General features: G+C 38.7%; 1 protein-coding gene across 1 annotated transcript in view; it reads right to left on the bottom strand.

The window, feature by feature from the left end:
- JAZF1 (JAZF zinc finger 1) overlaps positions 1-21749 on the bottom strand; it is a 192037-nt gene that overhangs the window by 70638 nt on the left and 99650 nt on the right. The window contains exon 2 of the mRNA XM_074150941.1: positions 15464-15536. Coding sequence (XP_074007042.1) covers positions 15464-15536 — 73 coding nt within the window. The remainder of the gene's footprint in view (positions 1-15463; positions 15537-21749) is intronic.

The following is a 21749-nucleotide window of genomic DNA, read 5'->3' as shown; positions in this document are numbered from 1 at the left end:
TAGAACTCTTTCTACCTTATGCTGTTCTTTACAAATCCCACTGGTCCGAAGCCAGCCTTATAGCAAGGCACTTAATTTCTCATAGATGTTTAGTGAATTCCCCAAGGACTAACCAGTAGTTCTGGGAAGTACTGCAAGAAACGTTAGAGCGCCAAACAGAAGGCCATAGAGAGTTTTCTATTAGATGATATGGACAGAAAACAAATTGCCTATGACCAGCAAAAATAATGGAAACCTGCTTTCTCTAAACTCCTACGTGCCAAGGCCACTCCAGGGCTGCGTTGCCAGAATTGAGCAGCTGAGTCCTTTCCCTCAGTACCCAGAGCATTCATTTGCTTCTTTCTTGCCCAGCCAACAACTTATTAGATGAAGATTAGATTAATTTATCTAACTTTTAAGACCTCTACCCTACTGTTAAAGCTTAGTAAAAAATGGCTAGCAGTTCCACAACTCTGATTGGCATGAAGCATGGTGTGTTCCCAGAAACCAGGCTTCCTACATATGTTTTGGGAGACCACTTTTTATTTATTATTGAATTTTCTTTTGCCAAATACATGCCCACATGCTTTGGAACTAAAACCAAAGTTCAGCAGCTTCAAGTGAGAGCTAATTTTATTTTAGCGTAGTTGACAGAGAAATAAAAAGGGAACTATTTCTTAGTGGCATTACCTCTAAAGAACGATACCAAGTCCTAGATATTCAAATATGCATCCATGCATCTTCTCCTGTGATACAGTGCTCACAAAGCAGAGGTGCAAGCACCAATACTAGCAAGTATCTTCTGAGTATGAGGAAACAAAGCTCTCCCAGCAGTGAAAAGAAAGGAGGTTGTAGTGTGGTGGGTGTCAGTCTCTTCTCCTAAGTAAGAAGCAATAGGACAACAGGAAATGGCCTCAAGTTGCACCAGGGGAGGTTTAGATTGGATATAAGTAAAATTTTCTTCACTAGAAAGGGTTGTCAAGCATTGGAACAGGCTGCCCAGGGAAGTGGTTGAATCATCATCCCTGGAGGTATTTAAAAGACACGTAGATGCAGTGCCGAGGGACATGGCTTAGTGGTAACTTGGCAGTGCTAGGTTTACGGTTGGACTTGATCTTAAAGGTCTCTTCCAACCAAAACGATTCTATGATTCTATGATATTTACTAGAGACTATTCAAAATAGAAAGCTTTCCTTTTACATCTACTCATCAGGATCCAGAAATAACCCTTCAATGAGAAATTTAGTGCCTCCCTTCTCTCACTGCCAAAATCAGATACTGGCCACCACCCATCACACTGAAGGACTCTTCATGGACTCAGTTTGTGTATCCCCTCCCTTCAGTTCTCCTTTCTTTGTATGATTGTCATCCTAAAGCTCAGCTGATCAAGTCTTTTATTCCCCCCAAATACTCATATCCCGCAATTAAAATTTCTCCCTCGTTTTCCCGGCTATAAGAAATCCTCCACAAAACTCCTACATTTGTACCCACAAGGGGAAGCTCTCCTTACTTTTGCTCATCAGCCTTTCCCTGACCTCTCTTCCCTGTCAACAAAAACCCCACCTCACATGCACAGTCCAACCTGGACACTTGTACTGCAGCCCAATGATGACCCAGTGGGAGCTTCTCAAGTATGATGGGAGATCTGCCTACGCCTCCCTTTCCTCTTCGTGCTTTCGGAAGCAGAAGTGTCTCTTGCTTTCTGTCTCCTTCCTACCTGATGATACTGTCAAACCACTTACCACACCTGGCTTTTTAAATCACTTTACACAGGCCCCAGTTCACTTTCACTAGAGTTTGAGCAAGCAACGTCCAGCTTTTACCAGAGTGGCCAGGAGTGTGAAATGACTGAAGGCTGAAGCCATATGAAACCAATACATTTCTTGTGGTTCCTTCAACGCACAGTAAGTGAGCACAGATTGGCTGCAAATTCAACCCAGACTTACAAACCTCAGCAAATGTTCTTGTGAACTTGATCCAGCCTCCAGGTTTGTTTCATCCAGTTTCAGGTTTCATTGTGAAAGTTTCACTGTGCCCTACACGCTGCCCCAATAACCGATGTCTCAAACAAAATGAGGACATCAGCAAAAATGACGGACTGTTCAGATAGCAGTGTTTTAGTTTTATGCCATATGTGAGAACAAGCACTGACAAGCAGCATGCATACAATTACTGCTGTTACAAATCAAAAATTGTTCACGGTTAATGGACTTGTACTTTATTACAATTTTTGCCAAGAAACTATTTTCAAGAAACGTGGATGGAATACCTCTGTGCCGTAGTTCTTTTCTTTCCCCGTCATAATAATTTACTACGAAACTGTAAGCCTTTTCATCACAACACATGCACAAAGCCCCCAGCACACTTTTCAGACAGTCGGGATGTGAAGTAACTAAGCCCAAACTTTGCTGAAGCAGTATCTTCTGTCTGCATATACCATCACTGAGGTAGCAAAGTGAAAGGAAAAATAATAATGAGGAAACTGAACATCTTTTATGGATCACATGAATACGAAGCCAAAATGCACTTAATTGCCTAGCTCATTGAATATATGACACCTCTCCCATAGAGGTTGCACTGCTGGCATCGTTTCCTTACTTCTCAATCATATTAAAACAACAATTAAAATTAAAAAATCCCTAGACTTACTATACCTTTGGGAAAGGACGTAGGTTGTTATTTTATACTGCATATAATGGAAGCAAAATATTGTAAATTTTGTAGTCTGAAATCAGAACTAAATGTTACATTCAGTTTTGGGAATGATTTAATCCCTGCACAAAAATCTTGTTAAAGAAAAAATAAGCTTCATAATATTAATGGTCCAAGTCATGCAGGAAGATAGTCAATTCCAATCTCTCACAAGCAACATGTGGCTAAGATGACTGAATTTAGTCCTCATTTGTAAAAGAAGTAAATTAGAAACTGTGACAGGAAGTTTCCTATAAGAGATGTTGAGGTGGATACACCTGAAGTCAATGTGCTGTTCCAGTCAAGGGCCCTTACTGGACTGATCCTAAGTCTAAAGGGAAATCACTATTGACAGAAAGGGATGTGCACTCACTGGTTTACAGTAGAGCGGTGGCACCGTCTACAATTTCCAGCCTAGCTGTGCTGAGTTACACTCTTCTAACTGAACCAGATGGACAAAATCAAAATTACCAGCAAATATTTCACAGGCCCTTAAAATGTACGGTGCAAATGATCAGTTATGTGCACAAGACCTTGGGTGCCAATGAGAATAAATGAGGTTGCACAACATGGAGCATTAAAAGAAAAATTAGGTGCCGTTACCTATTGATTGTATGTTTCTTCTACTAGCACAAAGAATAATACATTAATTTTATATAACTGCAGTACAGGTTTCGACAAACCATTTTTTCAGCTTTCTACATTAACCAGCAACCACCACCAACAAAAAAAGAGTAACCTCTGGGTGCATAAAAACCAAGAACTGTGAAAGAGAAATCAGTAGAAAAACTGTAAAAAATAAAGGGATATATTTTACATAGCAAAATTAATGGGAACAGGAAACCTAAGTACTCCCCTGTATGTATGTGAAATCCCCCACAAAATGTCATTTTTACAGTATATTTAGCAGATTATGAGAATTACATTTAGCAAGAGGTACTTTTTCATTATGAAAATGGTAACACTCTTGGGTTTCTTTTTATTGAAGAATCGCTACATAGCACTGAGTCCAAATTCAGGGCATTTCTAGGATCTCAACATAGGTAACAGATAGTATTACTGTAGTTGGTCAGATCCCAAAGACCACATTAACAGCATAAGCTCAAAGTTTCAGCGCTGGAAACATTCAAAGCTCTTATATTTAAGATCTGTGGTTATAAAGTCAGCATCAACCCCGACAGTCCTCTATACAGAGGACAGAAAATGTTCAGCTACCTCTTGCCAACAGCATTGCACAACTGACCTGCTTTAAATTGCTTAACAACTTTTGGTAAATACCGACCTTTTAGAAATGGCATGTGAGCAAATGAAATAAGAAATAGCAGAAAAGGAAGTCACACATAAATGCATAGACTCACCTTGAACAGACGCATGTTTTGATGGGTTTTTTTTAACTCTTTATTAAGAATGTTTCACATTGGAAGTTACTGTGGGGAAGGAAACTGCTTTAAAAAAACACCCCTGGTTTTGTTGAAATTACTTTACATTACGTATAGAGATACAGGAACTTACTACCACAAAGTGTCAAGGAATGCACCACCATCACAGGAGCTATGGGTGAACTGGATGTTCACAAGAATGGTTTTGCTATCCACGCTATGAAAGCAAGTAATAAAACCTACCTATTCCCAGCTCAAGGGTTCTTGTGAAAGTTAGTGACTCATGGCACGTGGTCAATCCCCAATGCTGATGTTGGCAAACATGAAATGTTACTTATATGCAACTGTGGAACAACCTGCCTCTTCTGCATCACCATCCAGAGTGCCCCTACATCAGCTTGTAAAGATGCACCAAGGTTATGCGCTGTCCTCAAAGCCTCCGCTGTTAGTGTTGCCCAGTCAGCAACAGAGGAGGACGTAAGAGACTGTGGCTGAAGCCTGAAAAGGTTGGGACAGCACGAAGGGCAGAGAAGAAAGTAGGAGCAGAAGCCAGGTACAGAGTGTCAGTGATCTTTGAGGCTGCAGGCCTCATTACGAGTTTCATTAGAAATATGGATTAACACACTTAACACAATTGAAGAAAAAGACCAGGAAAACATTCTATGAAGGAAAAGCTGGAAGAACAACATCCAAAAAACACACCAAAACCACCAGATTCACTAATTTCAGTCTAACTGCATTAAAAGAAAGTCAGAAGAAAATTACTCACATCTTCACTATTCCCGGTAATATACCACAGATACCAAAGAAACAATGGTATGTTAAAAAAGGAAGTTCACACTGTTACAGGAGAAAAGAATAACATGGGCTGTCATGCAAATTTAGGATGATGAGATTAGTGTCACTGAAATACCTCTCCATGTTGGTACAGATGGTAGTGCCAAGGCTGTAGAGCATGTGCCCCAGCTACTTCCCTCTCCATTAAGATGTCTTCCACGTACATTGCAAAAGGTACTCTAAATAAAAATGACTAGATAAGTAAACAGCCATGAAAGGCAAACCCACTACAATTCCTCTGTAAATCAAGGACAAATCAGCAGTGTCAACCCCTGTGGACCATCTACACCTGTGGATGGAATTACTGTTGGAATTTTTTCCATCTCTGCCAGTATCCTCATACACCACTTGGGAAAAAAAAGATGTGCTTGATTTAAAAAAACAAAAACAACAAACAAAACCCCAACAATAATAAAGAAAGCAAACCTCTCAGTTCTCTGGGAAATTAGAACAAACAAATCTAATGTCTGCAAATGTATTGCTTCAGCGAAATCAAGACTCAAAGTATTAAATCAGCCTGACTGTAATATAATCGAGCCAAATTAATTGAATAAAGCTCCCTTCAACAGCGTTTGTTTGCTGAACAAGCAAGCTTTTTGACTGTTTCAGGCCACCTTAATCCAACACAGGTCGCTTAAACAATGTGTAATGCAAACATACACACGTTGAACGTGTTTGTGAATACAGGTGGACAGTTATAAACCTTTGACTTCTGAAAGGCCAGCTCTAAAATCTAATCCAATCCTTTTTAACAATAGTTGTTGTGTATCAGAAGTAGCCCATGTATGTGCACCAGTTTCAGGGGTTTATTTCTACTTCATCGTGCAAATTTTCGCTTTTGCAGCCTTGTAAATGTTGTCCACACCTCAGAAAGACCAAGTTTCAGAAAAATCCAAGGACAAGATCAGTGCAATCTATCCTGTTTCTCCATTCATAACAACAACAACAAAAAGGTAGTCCCATGGTTCTGCATTACGTCTCTACACTGCTGAAAAATTATTTTCTGATTACATGATACCATACTATCTCAGCAAAAATAACTAGGTAAAAAAAAATTTTCACAGATGATGTGCCAGAGCTTTCTCCTCTTAGCACTAATAGCACTTTGCAAGTTCATGAGAGTAGCTCCTAAGGAAAATCAAAAGCCAAATAAAATGCAGTTATACAGGAACCTTTTCTTCTTACTTCTGTTTTGATCATATTAAAAGTTCGTTTACTATAGAATATCACAATCAAGGCAGAAAAGCGTCACTAATTCCTTGTCATAATATATATCCTCATTGCTCTGACTCATGTTTCATTTTTACCAGTTGCTTTCAGCTGACTTCAGTTTTAAGCTTCATTTTGTTTTGCGTTTCCATGGCATGAAGCCTAGTTGGGATTCCCAGTGCGCAACCCAGGTTCCTTCCAGCTCTGTATTGAAAGTGCTTGGTGACAGTTATAACCTGTATCTATGATCCAGTCATAGATCTCAGAGAACCATCTTCCCAGAGCATTTTGCTGATGGAGTGCAAAACTCCCTTGTCGGCTGCTGAATGCACCCCCGGCCTCATTAGGAACAAAAGGGAAGAAGCCAACTCCGTCAAGCTCTCCACCTGGTCTCCATTTCTTGGGACACTGGAGTATTGCAGAGGAAGTGGTGGGATGATGAATGAATCCTTGCAGGATATACAAACTTTCTCCCTGGCTCAAAATCAAATTGAGAGGTCAACCCAACCGCAAAAATATTTAATGAAAATTAAGGCTTAGACTAACACTTCGGAGTAGATTTTATGTAGCGGAAGATGACATCAATATTCTTTCCTCACGAGCCAAGTTCTCCAGCGCTAAGAATATTCTCTCATCCGCACTTAATCTCTAGACTAGGCTATAGGCTGTCCTAAAGCATGACCTGGGCAGCCTTGGTAGGCTGCCTCCAAGCTGCAGCCCTTCTTCTTAATATATAGAACAAGATACAAAGACATACTTGGTGCTGCAACTCTATTTTGATACATGGCCTTTATGCTCACACTCCCTGTCCCTCACTGAACACCAGCAAGCCTTTGCAAATTACATGTGAGCACCCTTACCTGGAAGCATTATATGCAAAAATAAGAATGAGTGAGAAAAGGAGGGAAAAATCAAGTCCCTGTAGACACTTCAGGAATTATTCCACAATGTAGTTTGTTACATTTTAATAACTTACACATTAGTGAGATATTCATTACGAGAAGGAATCTGAGAATACGTGAAGTACTAACATACATAAAAGCTAATATAGGAAAAACAAAGCAATGCAATAATTTGCATTTTGAACTAGTAGATTTATTTGAAAATCTCATTTTTTGTCTTACTGTAGATTAATGCGATGCATGCCTTTTGGCAACAAATCTAAATGCATAGCATTACCATGAAACAGTGTTATTTTTTTAAAAAAAATCAGTAACATTAGAAAAAGCAGCACAATACTCTTGTACAAAAGATCAGTGACAAGTAAACTTTAGATTTAAAAAAAATCAGGCCACAGTCAATGAATATAACCAGCAGCTGGTCTGGACTGCCTTGGGATTCCAGGGATGGTAAATTTGCCAATCTGCAAGTCATCACACGTAGCTCAGATGGTCACAACAAGCTTTTAGCAAAACAGTGGACTGCAAAGACCTTTCCTGAGAAGTTATCTACTCCACCTGTAATTTTCTTTTGTGTATGTAATGTTTTGTTGCTGTTGTTGATGGTGATTTGAAGGAAAAAAATGTATCAGGATAGGAGGTAACTAGCTATATCCAGCAGCCATTACTGTGAGTGGTGATGACAGGAAGAACAGCCACTGTTTTCAGCCATTTTATCTCAGATTGTACTTGAAAGAAAATGAATGCACAAATGTAAAATTTTTGCCCAACCTTCACTCTGAAATCAAAGCACAATAGAATTTCCACAAATTCTTGTTTCTGCAAAGGATATGAAACTGGCACATTAGTGGCTTTTTCAAATAATTTTGTGAGTATGTTAAATAACTGTAACATAAAGAATGAACGTATGATATTACCAGAGTCCAATAAGAGCCTCATTGTGCCATCATACACAGAAATAGATACTGGGAGCTGTTATCCCACATAGCTGAAAATGAAATATCTGAATACAATTTTTTCATACAGCAAACGCAGTCTTTCTGAAAGCACTACTATTGCTTATGATCTAATCATCACAGAAAAGAAACAACTTCTTCTTTAAAGCAAAGGAAACTGAAGAATTTCTCTCTCCTCTCCCTAAAACGAAGTGACCTGTGCAAAGGTAAATGGCAAATATATGCAGAAAGCTGGGAATTGAAACAGGACCGGTCAAGACAAAAAACAGTGCCAGAAAGGCCAGATGATTTTTTCATCAATTTTGGCATGCCATATTGACAAAAGATGAAGAAACACCAATAAAGACAAGAATCCTGAAAGTCTGTAGGATTTATATTGACAGTTTGAGTGTTTGCTAACTAAACTACACACAAAGAGGTGTTTATACACACACCCAAAAGGAACAATGCTGACTCAGTAACGCTTCTTTTACTTGAAATTCACAAGACAGAATTTTTTCTGTCCCTGAGTCTTCCATATGAGCATTGCCAGAAGAAAGCTAATTACCTCTCAATTAAAAACAAAAAAAACCCAACCCTACAACTAAAACACATTCTTTCAGTGTCCTACGCATATTAATACATCATGTAATTTTTATTTCAGGGCACAATATTAGGGCTTTTCCTTAAAATGCCAATCTGCTTTTTGATCTTAACCGCTGACATGAAATAAAAGAGCTGTACCTTACATAAATCTTCAGTTTTGCTTAGCTTAAAACTGATAAAAAGAGAAAACAAAGCCAACTGCATAAATCCTTCCAAACCAAAAGGCATTCCTTTTACCTCAACTAACATTCATTTCTGCACATCTTGTTTGAATTATCATCCGAAGTTAGTCTTGTTCCATCTCCAGAACAAGTCAAACAGCAGAGCATAAAGATACGGTTATATGAATAAAAACACATTATCTATTTGGTCACTGAAAACCTAAAAATAAGCTCAGATAGAAAAATGTTATCTACCAATTGACATGTTGCTTTGATCCCTTCATTTCTGTATTCTGTCACACACATTCAATCCAGCAGCTACTGGAAGCATCGGCACGCACCTCCAATGGGATGTGAATCAACAGCGTGAGGAAATCACTGCACTTTCACAGAGCTGTGACATTCAATTCAAATAAGACAGTATCATAACACAGAAAGGAAAAGTTAAATTTTAAGACAAAGGGCAAGAACTGCGGTACTAGGCACTATAAAATGTAGCAAGTCTGAACAGGTGGCACAGCATCAGTTCATCAGATTCACTGGCTCAGATTTTCTTGTACAGAAAAACTGATACCCAGTAAGATTCCTAAAACGGAGAAGTCTTTCTTGTCTGTACCTTTTTGCTTCTGAATCATGACATGAGAATTAAGACACTGTATGCTATACTGAAAAAAAAGTTAGGATCATTTTCTTTTAGGTCCTTTTTATTTTTGCTTTTTCATTCAAAAAGTTGAATTAACTATTTTGAGATTAAAAAATCAGTTGTTAAGGGGTTTTATATATTTATTTGTAGCATGAATTAATCTATAACATACCACCAATAATACACCTTCAAAGTTGAAATCTCAGGCCTGAATTAGAAAGACCTGAAGCCTGATCTTCTGCTTATCAAGTGAATGCTGCCGTGAATACTTATTTTAAAGGAAGATGCTCACTGTTCAGGAATTGCTCCATTTTGCATACGCTTTCTGAAAAAGTATCCATTAAGAAAGCAAGCATAGAGAAACAAACTTACTTCTCTCCAGCCTCATGGCTGATTCCAAACTGTGCTCCAATAGACATTCCAATGACGGTACACAGAAATAAAGAGGCAAATGTCAAGAGGAGAAATGATGTCTTAACCCAACCCGGTCAATAGTCTTATGATTAAAACACTCCTAAAGGATGAGGAGGAAACTGAATCTTTGTTTTCCACACATTACACAAACAACTTAATGCTCACGCTCTCAGAAAAAAGGAAAGAAAGGATTTCCACTGCTGCTGAGAAAATGTTCTATAGAGCTTTTTGGTGGCATATCCAGTTATTGGGTATGACCTCTGAGAGGCTACAGTCTTTCATTAGCTTCTTATTTAACTACTGCTGATAGCTTACCTGGGAAAATCTGTCATAGCAGAACCACAGGAAAAAGTGCAATGTGCTGCAAAAGCTGTGGATGCTTTAACATAAATCCCTACACTTACTGAAAGCATGTTTAACTGTTATAACTAAATGCATACACAGAACCGACTGACAGAGGAAACCCGCTAAACACATAGCAGAAGATATCCCCAGTGATAAAGAACAGACACAAATGGAAGTGGCCAATGGCAGAGTGAATGTCCTGTACTAAAAGCAGTAAAGCACTTTAAATTTCTACCCAGCACTAAGCAGTATACCTTAAAAAGAGTTAAGGCCAAATAAATAAAGGACCAGTATCATGTGGCTTGGATGCTCTGCTAAGAAACCACACGGATATAGTCAAAGGGCACTGCCTCCAAATCCAAAACATTCTTCTTGTTATTGCATTAGTGACATACTGCATACTAAATATATCACTACCTAAAGACTTATCACTTTTTAAAATAACTTTCAAATGATCATTAAATCCTGTGGTGTTGGCTGTTAATTTTACTCCTGGAAAAAATAGGTAATAGCAGTAGAACCAGAATTAGTGAGCTGGACAAGACACAGGGACAGTTTGCGGTGGTTAGAACTTCACGTGCAATTACTTCCTTTCACAAATGCATACGCTCACAGAATTGATTGATTTTACTACTAGTGGTATTAAAAAAGGAAGCAGAGTAGGGAAATTTGTTTTTGAGAAGTCAATGACCATTGAGAGGAAAGGGAAATGGGGGGAGAAGCCTGGAGCCTACAAGAATTTATAAATGGTAACAGTGAGGCAAAATATTGCTTGTTAAAAATAAAATCTGGAGGGAGGAGCAAAAAAATAAAATCTGGAGGAGGAGCAAAGGACTGGCTCAGAGATGTGCAAGGACAATCTTAGACTACTCACCCAAGAATACCATCCAGTTTTGATCACAAGCTCCATTTGTATTCCCAGTTGTGCACAAGACTAAACTTTACAGACATTCAACAGCCTCATTCGACTGTCCACAGGCAGCATTAAAAACGTCCATGCCAGTGTGCTGTACACTGTTTGCAGGATTGATGCTTAAAACCTATTTTATGATATGATCTTTCTTATACGACCTCAATTATCACTAGAAAACCACTATTAAAAAAGAACCTAGGAGTAATGTAATTTAAAGTATTTTGGTACCTTTTTAAAGATTTTAAGATTACAACAGTCTTTGCTTTCAACGTTTCCCTAGCGTAGCTATTATGTGATTTGCAGTAGAAACACTATATGATTAAGGCAGCTTAGTTTCAGTTGGAGGTGCACTCTAGTTTCCCTTTTTTCCCCACCATGATGAAATTTTTTTAATCAAAGCAATTTCTGTATCTAAGGAATGTGTATTTCATAGAAACTGTATTAAATGAACATTTTGCTGTTCTGTTTACGGCATATGCTTCCAATAATACAAGTTACTATGGCACTTCCTATGTTCCATTTTCAAGGTGAAAGGAATTTACTCCAATAAATTATGCTTTCTTCCTATTTTGGTACTTAACATCACAAACTTGAAATACCTCCTTTAAATCTTAATTGTAAAGGATTTTTCATTAATTTTTGGAATCAAAGCTTTTTATTTTTAGCATTTTTTTTAATATCACCTTTTTAGCCGAGAAAGTATTTGTATGCCTCTGTTGTCTTCTCATGTGTGCTAATAATGCTGGGATGTTTGTTTTGGTTTAAAAAACCCCACAACATGTTCCCACAACAGCTGCTTTCATCATTAACAGGTAACCAGCAATATCCATATTAAACAAATTTTAGAATATGCAAATACTGAGGAGTCTCTCTCCATCAGACTGCACATTGCCAGTATGCTGCAATGCCAGGGCTTCACATCCCACGGTAATACAGCAAAGTTGAGAACCATTGTTGCCAAAGTCCCAGACTCCGGCAGACTTCCAGGCACAAACAGCACTATGTAGGTTCCAGTAAATACCAAGCAGAACTCACAATCATGGTAATTAACCTAAAGCTATAAATACTGTATCCAAGTAGTAGTATAAGCAATATTAATTATTGCCACTAATCTCTGCACACGTCAATCAACACAAAATATAAAGGTGTCTTGACCCATATACAAAGGAAATACCTCTCTGACGTACTGGAGGATGTTGGCCCAAGTGCAACTGCTCCTTATAGATCACAGCCAGCATCCCATTCATGCAGCAGTACCAGTGAATTCCTCGCAGACAAAGCACTCCTGTATTTACAGGATGGAAGCAGATGAACTGCATCTGCTTTGGCAGTGGTGTGCCTTACTGACTCCAATTTTGACTTCTAAGAAGCAAACCGAAAGTTAGCAGGGAACGGTCATCAATACTGGGCACTGCATTAAGGCTACACTAAACTTTGTCTGAGAAAAGGATTTGTGGCAATTCAGTCAGTGCCTGGTGCAAGTGTTTGATGTAGCGATAATAAACCATTATGACCTATAATTTATATTTTGTCCACTGGTTTTAAAAGGAACGTTATCTGTCTACATGAGGATCACACACTATGGAAGCTGCATCTGTGTGTAGTTACTGAAGGCTGTAACGGCAGTAAATCTCCAGCAGAGAAAAGAGACGGAGCCTTACAGATTCAGACGTCCACAATCTGAAGGTTGTTTCAGAACTTAACGGCACATACAATATTGCCATATTAATATGCCTGAGAAAATAACCAGGGGTAGAAGGGAAATGGAAACAAGAGTATGTTTCAGGTTGGAAACAAAGGCTCGTGTGCCCTGCTGTCTCTACTATCCGCTTCTCCGACAACTTTATCCTCCCAGCTATCAAACCAGACAACGCAGATTTATGTTTTGTTTTGTTTTAGCTTATAATGGCCACTGTACAACAGGGCAATTGGCAGAGCATAAAGCACACCCACTTAATCTTTCTACCACAACATATATTAAGCTTACATCTTATCATACAATTTTGACAGTCCCTGAGAATCAGAAGTCCCTATTTTCCCAGGCTCCACGAGAGCGTATGGCCCAGACAGAACATATTGAATATACAAACCTGGAGAGGAAGATTGTTTTAAGGTCTGGAACTCACAGCAGGAACCAAGCTAAGTTCAGTTCCACTTGGAAGCCATAAAAGCATGGGTTTAAAAAAAGTGCAGCAGTATCTGGTGTTTGATATCTAACAGTATGCAACATGTTTATGACATGTATTAGGCTACAAAATCTGAGTTCATAGCCTGGGACAACAAAGCAGAGCTCAGCTCTGGCATATGTAGTGGGAAATAGAAAGGCATGTCTCGTAGTGTAATGGATATTGCTGCTCCCTCAAGAGCTTGAGCTGCATAGAGCAGGTGGTTCAATGAAAGACATCAGCACTTTGGAAAAAAATTAAAATACAATTAAAAGAGCAATTAAATAGCAGCTGGTTTAAATAAGAGTCAATTCAGATTGGGTTTTACTATAAGAACAACTCAATTCAGTTCTGCAGAATTATTTATCAGAATTAAAAGGGTAGGAAAGTTTGGACAAAATACGTAGTAAGTAAGTAAAACTCAGTCACATAGCACTTGATTAGAAAGGGTACCAAAATCATGAAATCATGAAAAGATGATCTATCACTTTCAAACTAATTTAAAAGCAGTCTGATTCCAAATCAGACAATCAAGTCCCATGGCACTTTCTGTGGTCTTAAAACAGTTTTTCCCTAATTTTCAAAAAAACTTCCCTCTCCCTCACATGAAGTAACAATAACCACAGAAGCAACAAGAGAAAATGCCCAAGTATATAATGGAAAGAGGGAAACACACCAACATATACAACAACATACCAAGTCTATATTTAAAAAAAAAAAAAAAAAAAAGTTTTATATGTTAAATGAGATCAACAGAAATAAGTGTTAAAAAGGGTCATGGTTAATTTCAAAATATGCTTTAAAGGGTAGGACTGTCTCCAGGAAGAACAGGAGTTTCTTGCCAAGCAGGAAATCATGTCAATACCAGCTATTCTTAATCATCAGTCTCATGCAGTGGAGAAAATTTAGTCATTTTACCAAGTGAACACCACTTCTTACTTTTATACCTCAAAGTCTTCTCTCCTCCTCCCACACCCCCCTGCCCAACACCCGTTCTCTGCAGCAAACGTCCAGAGCCAAATGATGGATCTGTGTTTGAAAAAGTTTGTTGGGTTTGGTTTTTTTTTCCCGTTTTTAACATGAAGTATAATTAGACAGAAAAGTTTTGTGTTATGTGTAACCCATGGCAGTCTGAATTAACTCAGTCTATCCTGAATTAAATTTTCGGTTTATTTTCCAGGCTTGTGAGTTTGTATCTCATCGTCTAGACAGTAAAGATACAAAAGGGAACTGGTGTCCCATGTATAAAAGTCAATAATCCCATACAGAATATTTTCCGAGAAATGCATTTCCAAAATGCAACTAACTGCAACTTTGAACCATAGTACACCTGATCTAAAAAAACATATATAAAAGAAGGCAAAATAATCCTAGAATAGCAGCATGTTGATTTACCTAGAACAGGAAAAACAGTTTTATATGAGGAATTACACTTCCTGTACAGTGTTCATTTCGGATTAGAAGACAGTTTGGCAAACATACTGAAAAAGGGACACTGTAGCTGAACCAGACCTTGCCATCTTTCCCTTCCATGCAACATCCTCCATGGGTCATTCTCCTCCCAGAGGAAAAGTAATCTGAGCTATCTCCATTGAATTCTGCAATGTGCTTCAGTGAGAAGGAAAATAAGGAACAGCTCTCAGGCTGCTCTTCACGATAACATAGCCCGAAACATGAGCAACCCTTCCACTCCTCCATGCAGGAGTACACTGGAGGTATTGATTGCCATCAGTCAATAACTGAAAAACCAAGGCTCTGTTAGTTAGATAAATGCTTTAAAAATTGGTTTAATTTCTTAAATTTTAGGTTATATAGGGCTGGTAAGGAAGCTTTTTAAAGACGCACACTGTGGCTGAAAAACTTCTGAAGTATTGTAAAAAATTCTCTTATATATTGGACTATTATCAGTTAACTTTAACTTTTAATTAAAAAAAAAATAAAATTTCTTTCTCCACTCACTTGTGCGGAATACAAGAAAGCAGAAAATTAAGCAAAGACAAATGATCTTGTTCTGCACAAGATTTAGCTTAAACATAAAATGCTAAAATCTCATCCCCTAATTATTTGAGCAGTACAGCTGAAGGGCTACTTGTGCCCTACATAAAAGTGATAAAAAATGTAGTTGAATTTTAATTCAACTGTCTTTCCAAAACAGGTGTTATCATGGTGTCATATAACATGAAATGTGTAACAGAATGCATACATAAGCATACCATTTTGGCATATGCATATATATACATACTGTGCAAACCAAGATCAGTTATACCTGAAAAATAACCACACTTACCTGTTAATGTAACTTAAAGCAACATAGGTTGGCTGCTGAAGTTCTTGTTTCTCTAATACACGTGGGTCTGTATCTGGAATAAAAAATACATACACTGAACTGAGTTTTCTATATTTACACCGAAACATATGGGACTGTGTACTGCAAAGTAACATAAACAAAGACAAGAGATATAAAATAGCTCAACCCAGTTCGTCCATATAGAGTATGCTTAGCACAGCACAATCATTTGTTCATTCATTCATAAACACAGTATTGCATTACTTTACACAAGAATTTGAAACATCAACAGTGATGTAATTTCCAACTGTCACACAAGCTTTCACAATCCCCGTCATAAATATTAGTTTTCACTGCTTTCCATGATTTAGTGTTAAAAATATCAAGCTTTCTTCTTTTTTAACGTAGCTATTTCTAAATACGGTTGACACATTTTGAGATGTTTCAAGAGTGATTAGATCTCTTAAGATGGGACTTGATACTTTTCTTCTGCATCTCTGAGTTTTGCTTTCTCTCTTCTCTACAGTTTATTTTCTGAAGCTTTTAATCAGAAAAGTCATACAAAAATGCACTTGAAGCAAAATGCTTGCTAAGCAGAGCATTGCCCACCAAATGCCCTGAAGCAAACATAATCCAATTCCCTCGAGTGCATTCACTCAAATGAAAGAATATGTTTTCAATCACTGTTTTCATTGTCCTTTTCAGTTATGTTTTGCTTTTATCTAACAAAGAAGTACTCTTGGTTTAAATTTCTGAAACTAAAACCAAAGGAGTATGCCCATAGTTTATGTAGTTTTCTTATTAAAAAAAAAAAAAAAAAAAAAAGGATTATATTGAGATTTCAAATACAGCCTTGCCCTACATTGTAGAAATGCACCTTTAGGGGCTGAGCATAAACAGTCTTCAAAAGCTCCCAATGGAAAATGTGCATCATGCCTGTGCAGATTACTACTACATAGTCATTAACAACATATTTTATGCATTACTCTAAAAACAATTCTGGGTGCAACTTCTGCATTTTAACTATAATGAATACAAACTGCTTTTACTAAATGGCTCCCCATAGCACTGCTGCTATCCATCTTCTAAGAAGCATGTACTTTGTGTTGGGGGAGGAAAGCAGAGGAACCTCAAGCAAAACCCATATTGTGGATTGTTCTTGCTTTGTCCTACAACTTCAAGCATCGTTAATGTTTAAAAGCTCATTATCTTGATAACCACATTTTTTTTTAACCTGATCAGTTGCTTCTGGTGGTTTTTGTGGATTTTGTTTTGTTTTTAAAACACAATACAATTATTTTTAAATCTGTTTCTGCTGCCCTGTCTTTTAACTGAACTGAATGTGGACTGTGCTCAAGGTAAGTGCATTTATCACACCACTGCTCGAAACAGATAATGTCTTTATTCAGCGAGCAGGGAATCCCCAGTCCCACGCCCTCAAAGATTCTAATCTTTCTTCCTACATCTGCACCTGCAAAGCTCAGGCTCCAGGATTTGCTAACATGCCTTTATCGATATGTCCCTAAAGAGATAAATAACTTTCAGGAAGTTCAGAGAAGAGGGGTAAAAGCAAAAGTGCCAATCCAACCAGCAACCCCAAGCCTGTTATCCTTAAAAGGAGCAAATCTTGGGGGTGCCTGGGGAAATTCTGCAGTAATTACCAGCATACCACCCTCTGCTCCGTATTGAGCTAACCAAAGACAACAAAGCATCAGCTATCTTCTGTGTTATCTTTATAATTCACTTCTCTGAGGCAAAATTAGGTTCACGCAACACACACAGATCTTTTACTTGCCTTTGTTTCTACAAAACCCACAGTCATTTAAGCAGGCCAAGCATACAACTGCTGTCATGGTGAGCTCCGTCAGATTTACACCTTGGCGGTGCATGGCCTGCCATGAAACTGTCTTGATCCAGAATGTCTGCAGAGCATTAATCCCAGCCAGGACTATCTGAAAACTACCTCAACCCAAGTTTAGGCATCTGTGGTTAAATGACTACGTATCTACTAATCCAGTTCTTAAATGGGATTAACCTCCATCTATAAACAACAGTTTCTTTGACTGAAGGAGACAACATTAGGGCTGGTTTACATCAGAGTGCTGCATATATCCGTGGGAGAGGACAAGAGAAAGCTCTAATGAAGAGTCTACCACCTTTCCGCTGCTCGCCAGCAGCTCACCGTAACACCAGCTGAAGATGAAAATGCAAAGACAAAAACCAAAAGCCCCATGACTTCTGTAGGAGCACATTATCAAAGCACAGAGAAATCCGCCTGCTGGCACTTGCCCAAAGCAGAGTCGTGTCTTTCAGTAGGTGCTGCCTGACACACGAGGGACACACTGCACACAGTCTCTATTCAGTGTATCAGTCCTTTCCCCCTCCACATAACAGACTTCACATGTATTTCAAGTCGATTGTGTTGTATATTTTATACCCCAATTCCACCAAAAAATAATCCAGGAGGTGGGTCAAGAAAATCTTGTATGAATTTAGCGCTCAAAATGTTTGATGCATTTTTATTCCTCTTGCAACCAGCTGCTGGGTTGCTGATCATGAGAACGTCACATTCACTTCTGCATTGTAGCAGGAGCTATATATAACACCATTGGATATTATTTCTCTTCCCAGCTATAGAAACAGAAGATAAAAAGAAAGCACAGAAACTTGCGCTGAGGCCACGGCACAGCCCTCAGAGGAGATCAGAAAGGAGCAGAGACCAGGCCAGCTATGCCACGGGTGCCAGCAGCCACGTGGCCCCGGCAGAGCCATTCCCCAGGTGGAGGGGCACAAAGGCCACACCAGCAGCCCCACTAAAACTGGCACAGCCTCATTCTCCAGGGAACACGTACACTTTGCTCACCGCTGCCAGCTTTTTTCTCGCTGTCTTAGAATGTCACCAGTCCATTCCTTCCCACCTTCTTCCTCATCCTCTGCCCAAACTCAGCCAGCGCCTTTCCTCTCTCCTGCCCCTTCCTAACCCTGGTTCTCGCTACTCATCCTGCCTCCCCTGTCGCTCTCTCCTGCCCTCACTGCCCGCTCCTCTCCCCTCAAAATGTCCCCACATATAAACAAGTTAAAAATCCCATGGAGACGTCTATAACCGCTTGTTCACTCTTGTACCACAAGACTGGACTGAACACATATACAATTCTTTCCCTGTATTGCCCTCTTCCCTGTTGCCCCTGACTCCCCATCCTTATTGTATCTTACTTCCAATTCAGACAGTCTTGACTTCCTTGATGTTAGTTAGCACACTTTGAGCACAGGGTGAATTTACATTGTTAACAACTACAGAAAGACCACAACCATCCCAAGCTTGCTAAACAAAACAAAACAAAAATTAGAATAATTAGCTTCTTTTAAGATAGCAAACACAGCTGCATGGAGATTAAGTAGTAGTATTCCCTGATGCTGAACCTTCAAGTCTGGACTTTGCAGTGCTCTGCTCTCTCACGCCTAAACACATTCATACAGACACCAGCACCATTCTCTAACACAGGCTGCCCAAAGCAACAGCCTCCAAATGTGTGTTACCCCACTGACCAGGATTTTATCTATCAGCCAACACTCAATTATATTGAGTCCAGGATGAGGAGCAGGGGAGGCAAAAATCTCTTGTCAATCTCACAAAATGGCCCTGTAATAACGTAAAATGTTTAGTCAATGTTTCTTCAAACAGGCATAGGCTGGTCAGTCAGCCAAAAGTAGCTTAAACAGTTTCCAAACAGACACTTATAATGGATTAAACACTCACAGATAACACATCTTTTTCTTGAAAAGTATTTAAGCAGTACAACCTAGGGCTGATCCGAGCTCCCTTTCTTATAAGAAAAATATCCAGACAGCACACACACCAGAACAACTACAGATTTTAAAGGGACTGGTTGATTAGCATTACTTTAACTAGTTACCCTCGCCTCTTGAATTAACACAGCCTATGGAAGACTCGCCACTTCATTGGTTTTGCTGTAACACTTTAAACCTGGTAGAACAAATTGCTACCCACTGTACATTAGCTGCCTTCATTACTTGTCTCTTCTCATAAGCATTATGTTCCACTAATTTCATTCCACAGTGGGAAGAAAGAAAGCACTATGTACTTTCTGTAATGCTCTCAGGTTTTTTTAGCTATGTTCTCTTATTTTACTATGGTGTTAAGATTCTGGAAACCCTGTTTTTTCTTTTTCGTTAATGACATGTTATAAAAACGAAATTTTCATTTCATATAAACTACCCCCTGGGTTTTGTTCCAGGTCCCCCCATCTCGCTATTAAAAGACTAAAGTGTGGGTGCTAACACCCAGAAGAGAGTTACTCAACTAATCATCCATAGGATTAGACCCTTTCGATTTCTCACATCCACAACCTGTTTCATACCAGGCAACCAGACAAGCATTATGAGTGTATAATTAAGACTAAGACCATAAATTGCACTGTGCCATCTTTGAACTACTCAGAGGAAGCCAGGAATTTTCTGTGGAGCATATTCTAACAAAATGAATCCCTGATTACTGAACCAAGCTGCGATTACTAAATCACCTCACTCTACGCAGGAATAACCTACAGCTTGAAAAAACTGCAAAATCCTAACCTGGTAAAGTATTTTAAAAAGAGAAAATATTAAAAAAGGCATAAGCATCCTGTGTTAAGTACAATCTTCATCAATTATAAAACTTAATTCTACATGAGTATTTCTGCACAAAAATACATGCCGCGTCTTTGTTACTATATAATGGAACAACAAGTTTTTCCCTAGAAGATACAAGAAAGTTATCATAAGCAACTTCACATGAGAACTTCACTTTCATAAAGTTCCTGCATTTAAATCACTGTAAAAAATCACTTTTCACCTTATAAAGGGCACTTTAAGCGCTAACAAATTTCAGTGGCATTATTTTACAACTGCAAGCTTCCTCCTTACAGGGACTAGGAAAGGTCACTACTGATAGCAAAGTGGTAAAGATAGAAGAAAAAATAATGACTTAAAGGAGATAAAAGTTTAAACTACTCTTCAACATCTTGAATATGAAGTAGCCAGTGCTGCTTTTACCCCAGTGTGCCATCACTTAAGAGGCAGAAGTTGAGGTCAAGATTGACAAGAGTCCAGGTACCGAAAGAAGGACTTAGGATCCCTGCTCACATACTAATGAAGTGACTATATTTCCAAGATTTTTTGGTAGCTGTGTCCCTCCAACAGATTTCACTGATGTTGTAGATACTACACTGGGGGGTAGGGGGGTGAGAGTGTTGTCCATATCTTAAAAACACTTAGGTTTGAAAAACATGTCCTCTATGAGCCATGCCATTACTTAACCCAAATAGCTGCAACAAAAGCATGAAGACAAATTCCCTTGCCAGCCCAAGAGGGTTATTTCTATTTGTTTCATCCCAAAAAGAGTAACAAAACACCTCAAATGTTATGAAAATAATAGCCCTGCAAAGGATTTTAAAGCACTAAACCTCATATTTACAAGGACCAATGACTTGCATTATGATCTGTCTCCCAAGTAACTTGGAGATGTTTATGATCTCACCTTTTGGTGCAAGATCGGTGCAAGATCACAGCAGAATGAACTGCCAGCCCAGAGGTTCCCCAGACACACAACTGGCTTTGTCAGAACATCTATATGCACATTCCAATCGCCCACCACCAGGTTCACAGAGTGCCTGTCTTGTATTTCACTTGGCCTTGAAAGCTGGCTGATATAAGTCAGCTCAGCTAATTAATTAAAACCTACACTTCCCTTGAAACTAGTTCACTTCACTAATGATGCCAAGGCAAACGTTTCTGTTGGCTTCCTCAAAAGTCTGCAATTGTTCTTAACATGGATGTAGCTTAAAATGCCAGAAACAGATAAATTCAGTGTTACTGGAAACTGTTCCCCACCCAAAACCTCCGTTACAAGGAAGCCACTATGAATATCACAGTTTCAATTCCAAATGCAGTGTTATTCAGGTCTGCTTATGAATGTAAAGGATAAGATCAAAGACAGCTATGATTTTACGGATATTAACACGGTCCCCTAATTATGTCTTTAACAGAAAAAAAAACTTCCCTTACCTCCAAAAAGAAGACGATGCTCTACACTTCAAAGACAGAACACCAGAGGATAAATAGCATGATTCTGAAAGAGTTTTAAACCTACTTCACTTCAAGAACACCTTAATATTTACACACAAGTTTAAGTTCTTTCCAAGATCATGGTGTTATTATTAACACCATGTTATTATTAAGGTGGATTTATCAAAATGTGTGAAACAGATTAGATACCAAATTCTTTCAC

The sequence above is a fragment of the Numenius arquata genome, chromosome 7, assembly GCF_964106895.1.
Source record: "Numenius arquata chromosome 7, bNumArq3.hap1.1, whole genome shotgun sequence".
NCBI lineage: Eukaryota > Metazoa > Chordata > Aves > Charadriiformes > Scolopacidae > Numenius > Numenius arquata.
The sequence above is the reverse complement of the archived record's forward strand: the minus strand, read 5'-3'. Positions and strand labels throughout refer to the sequence as shown.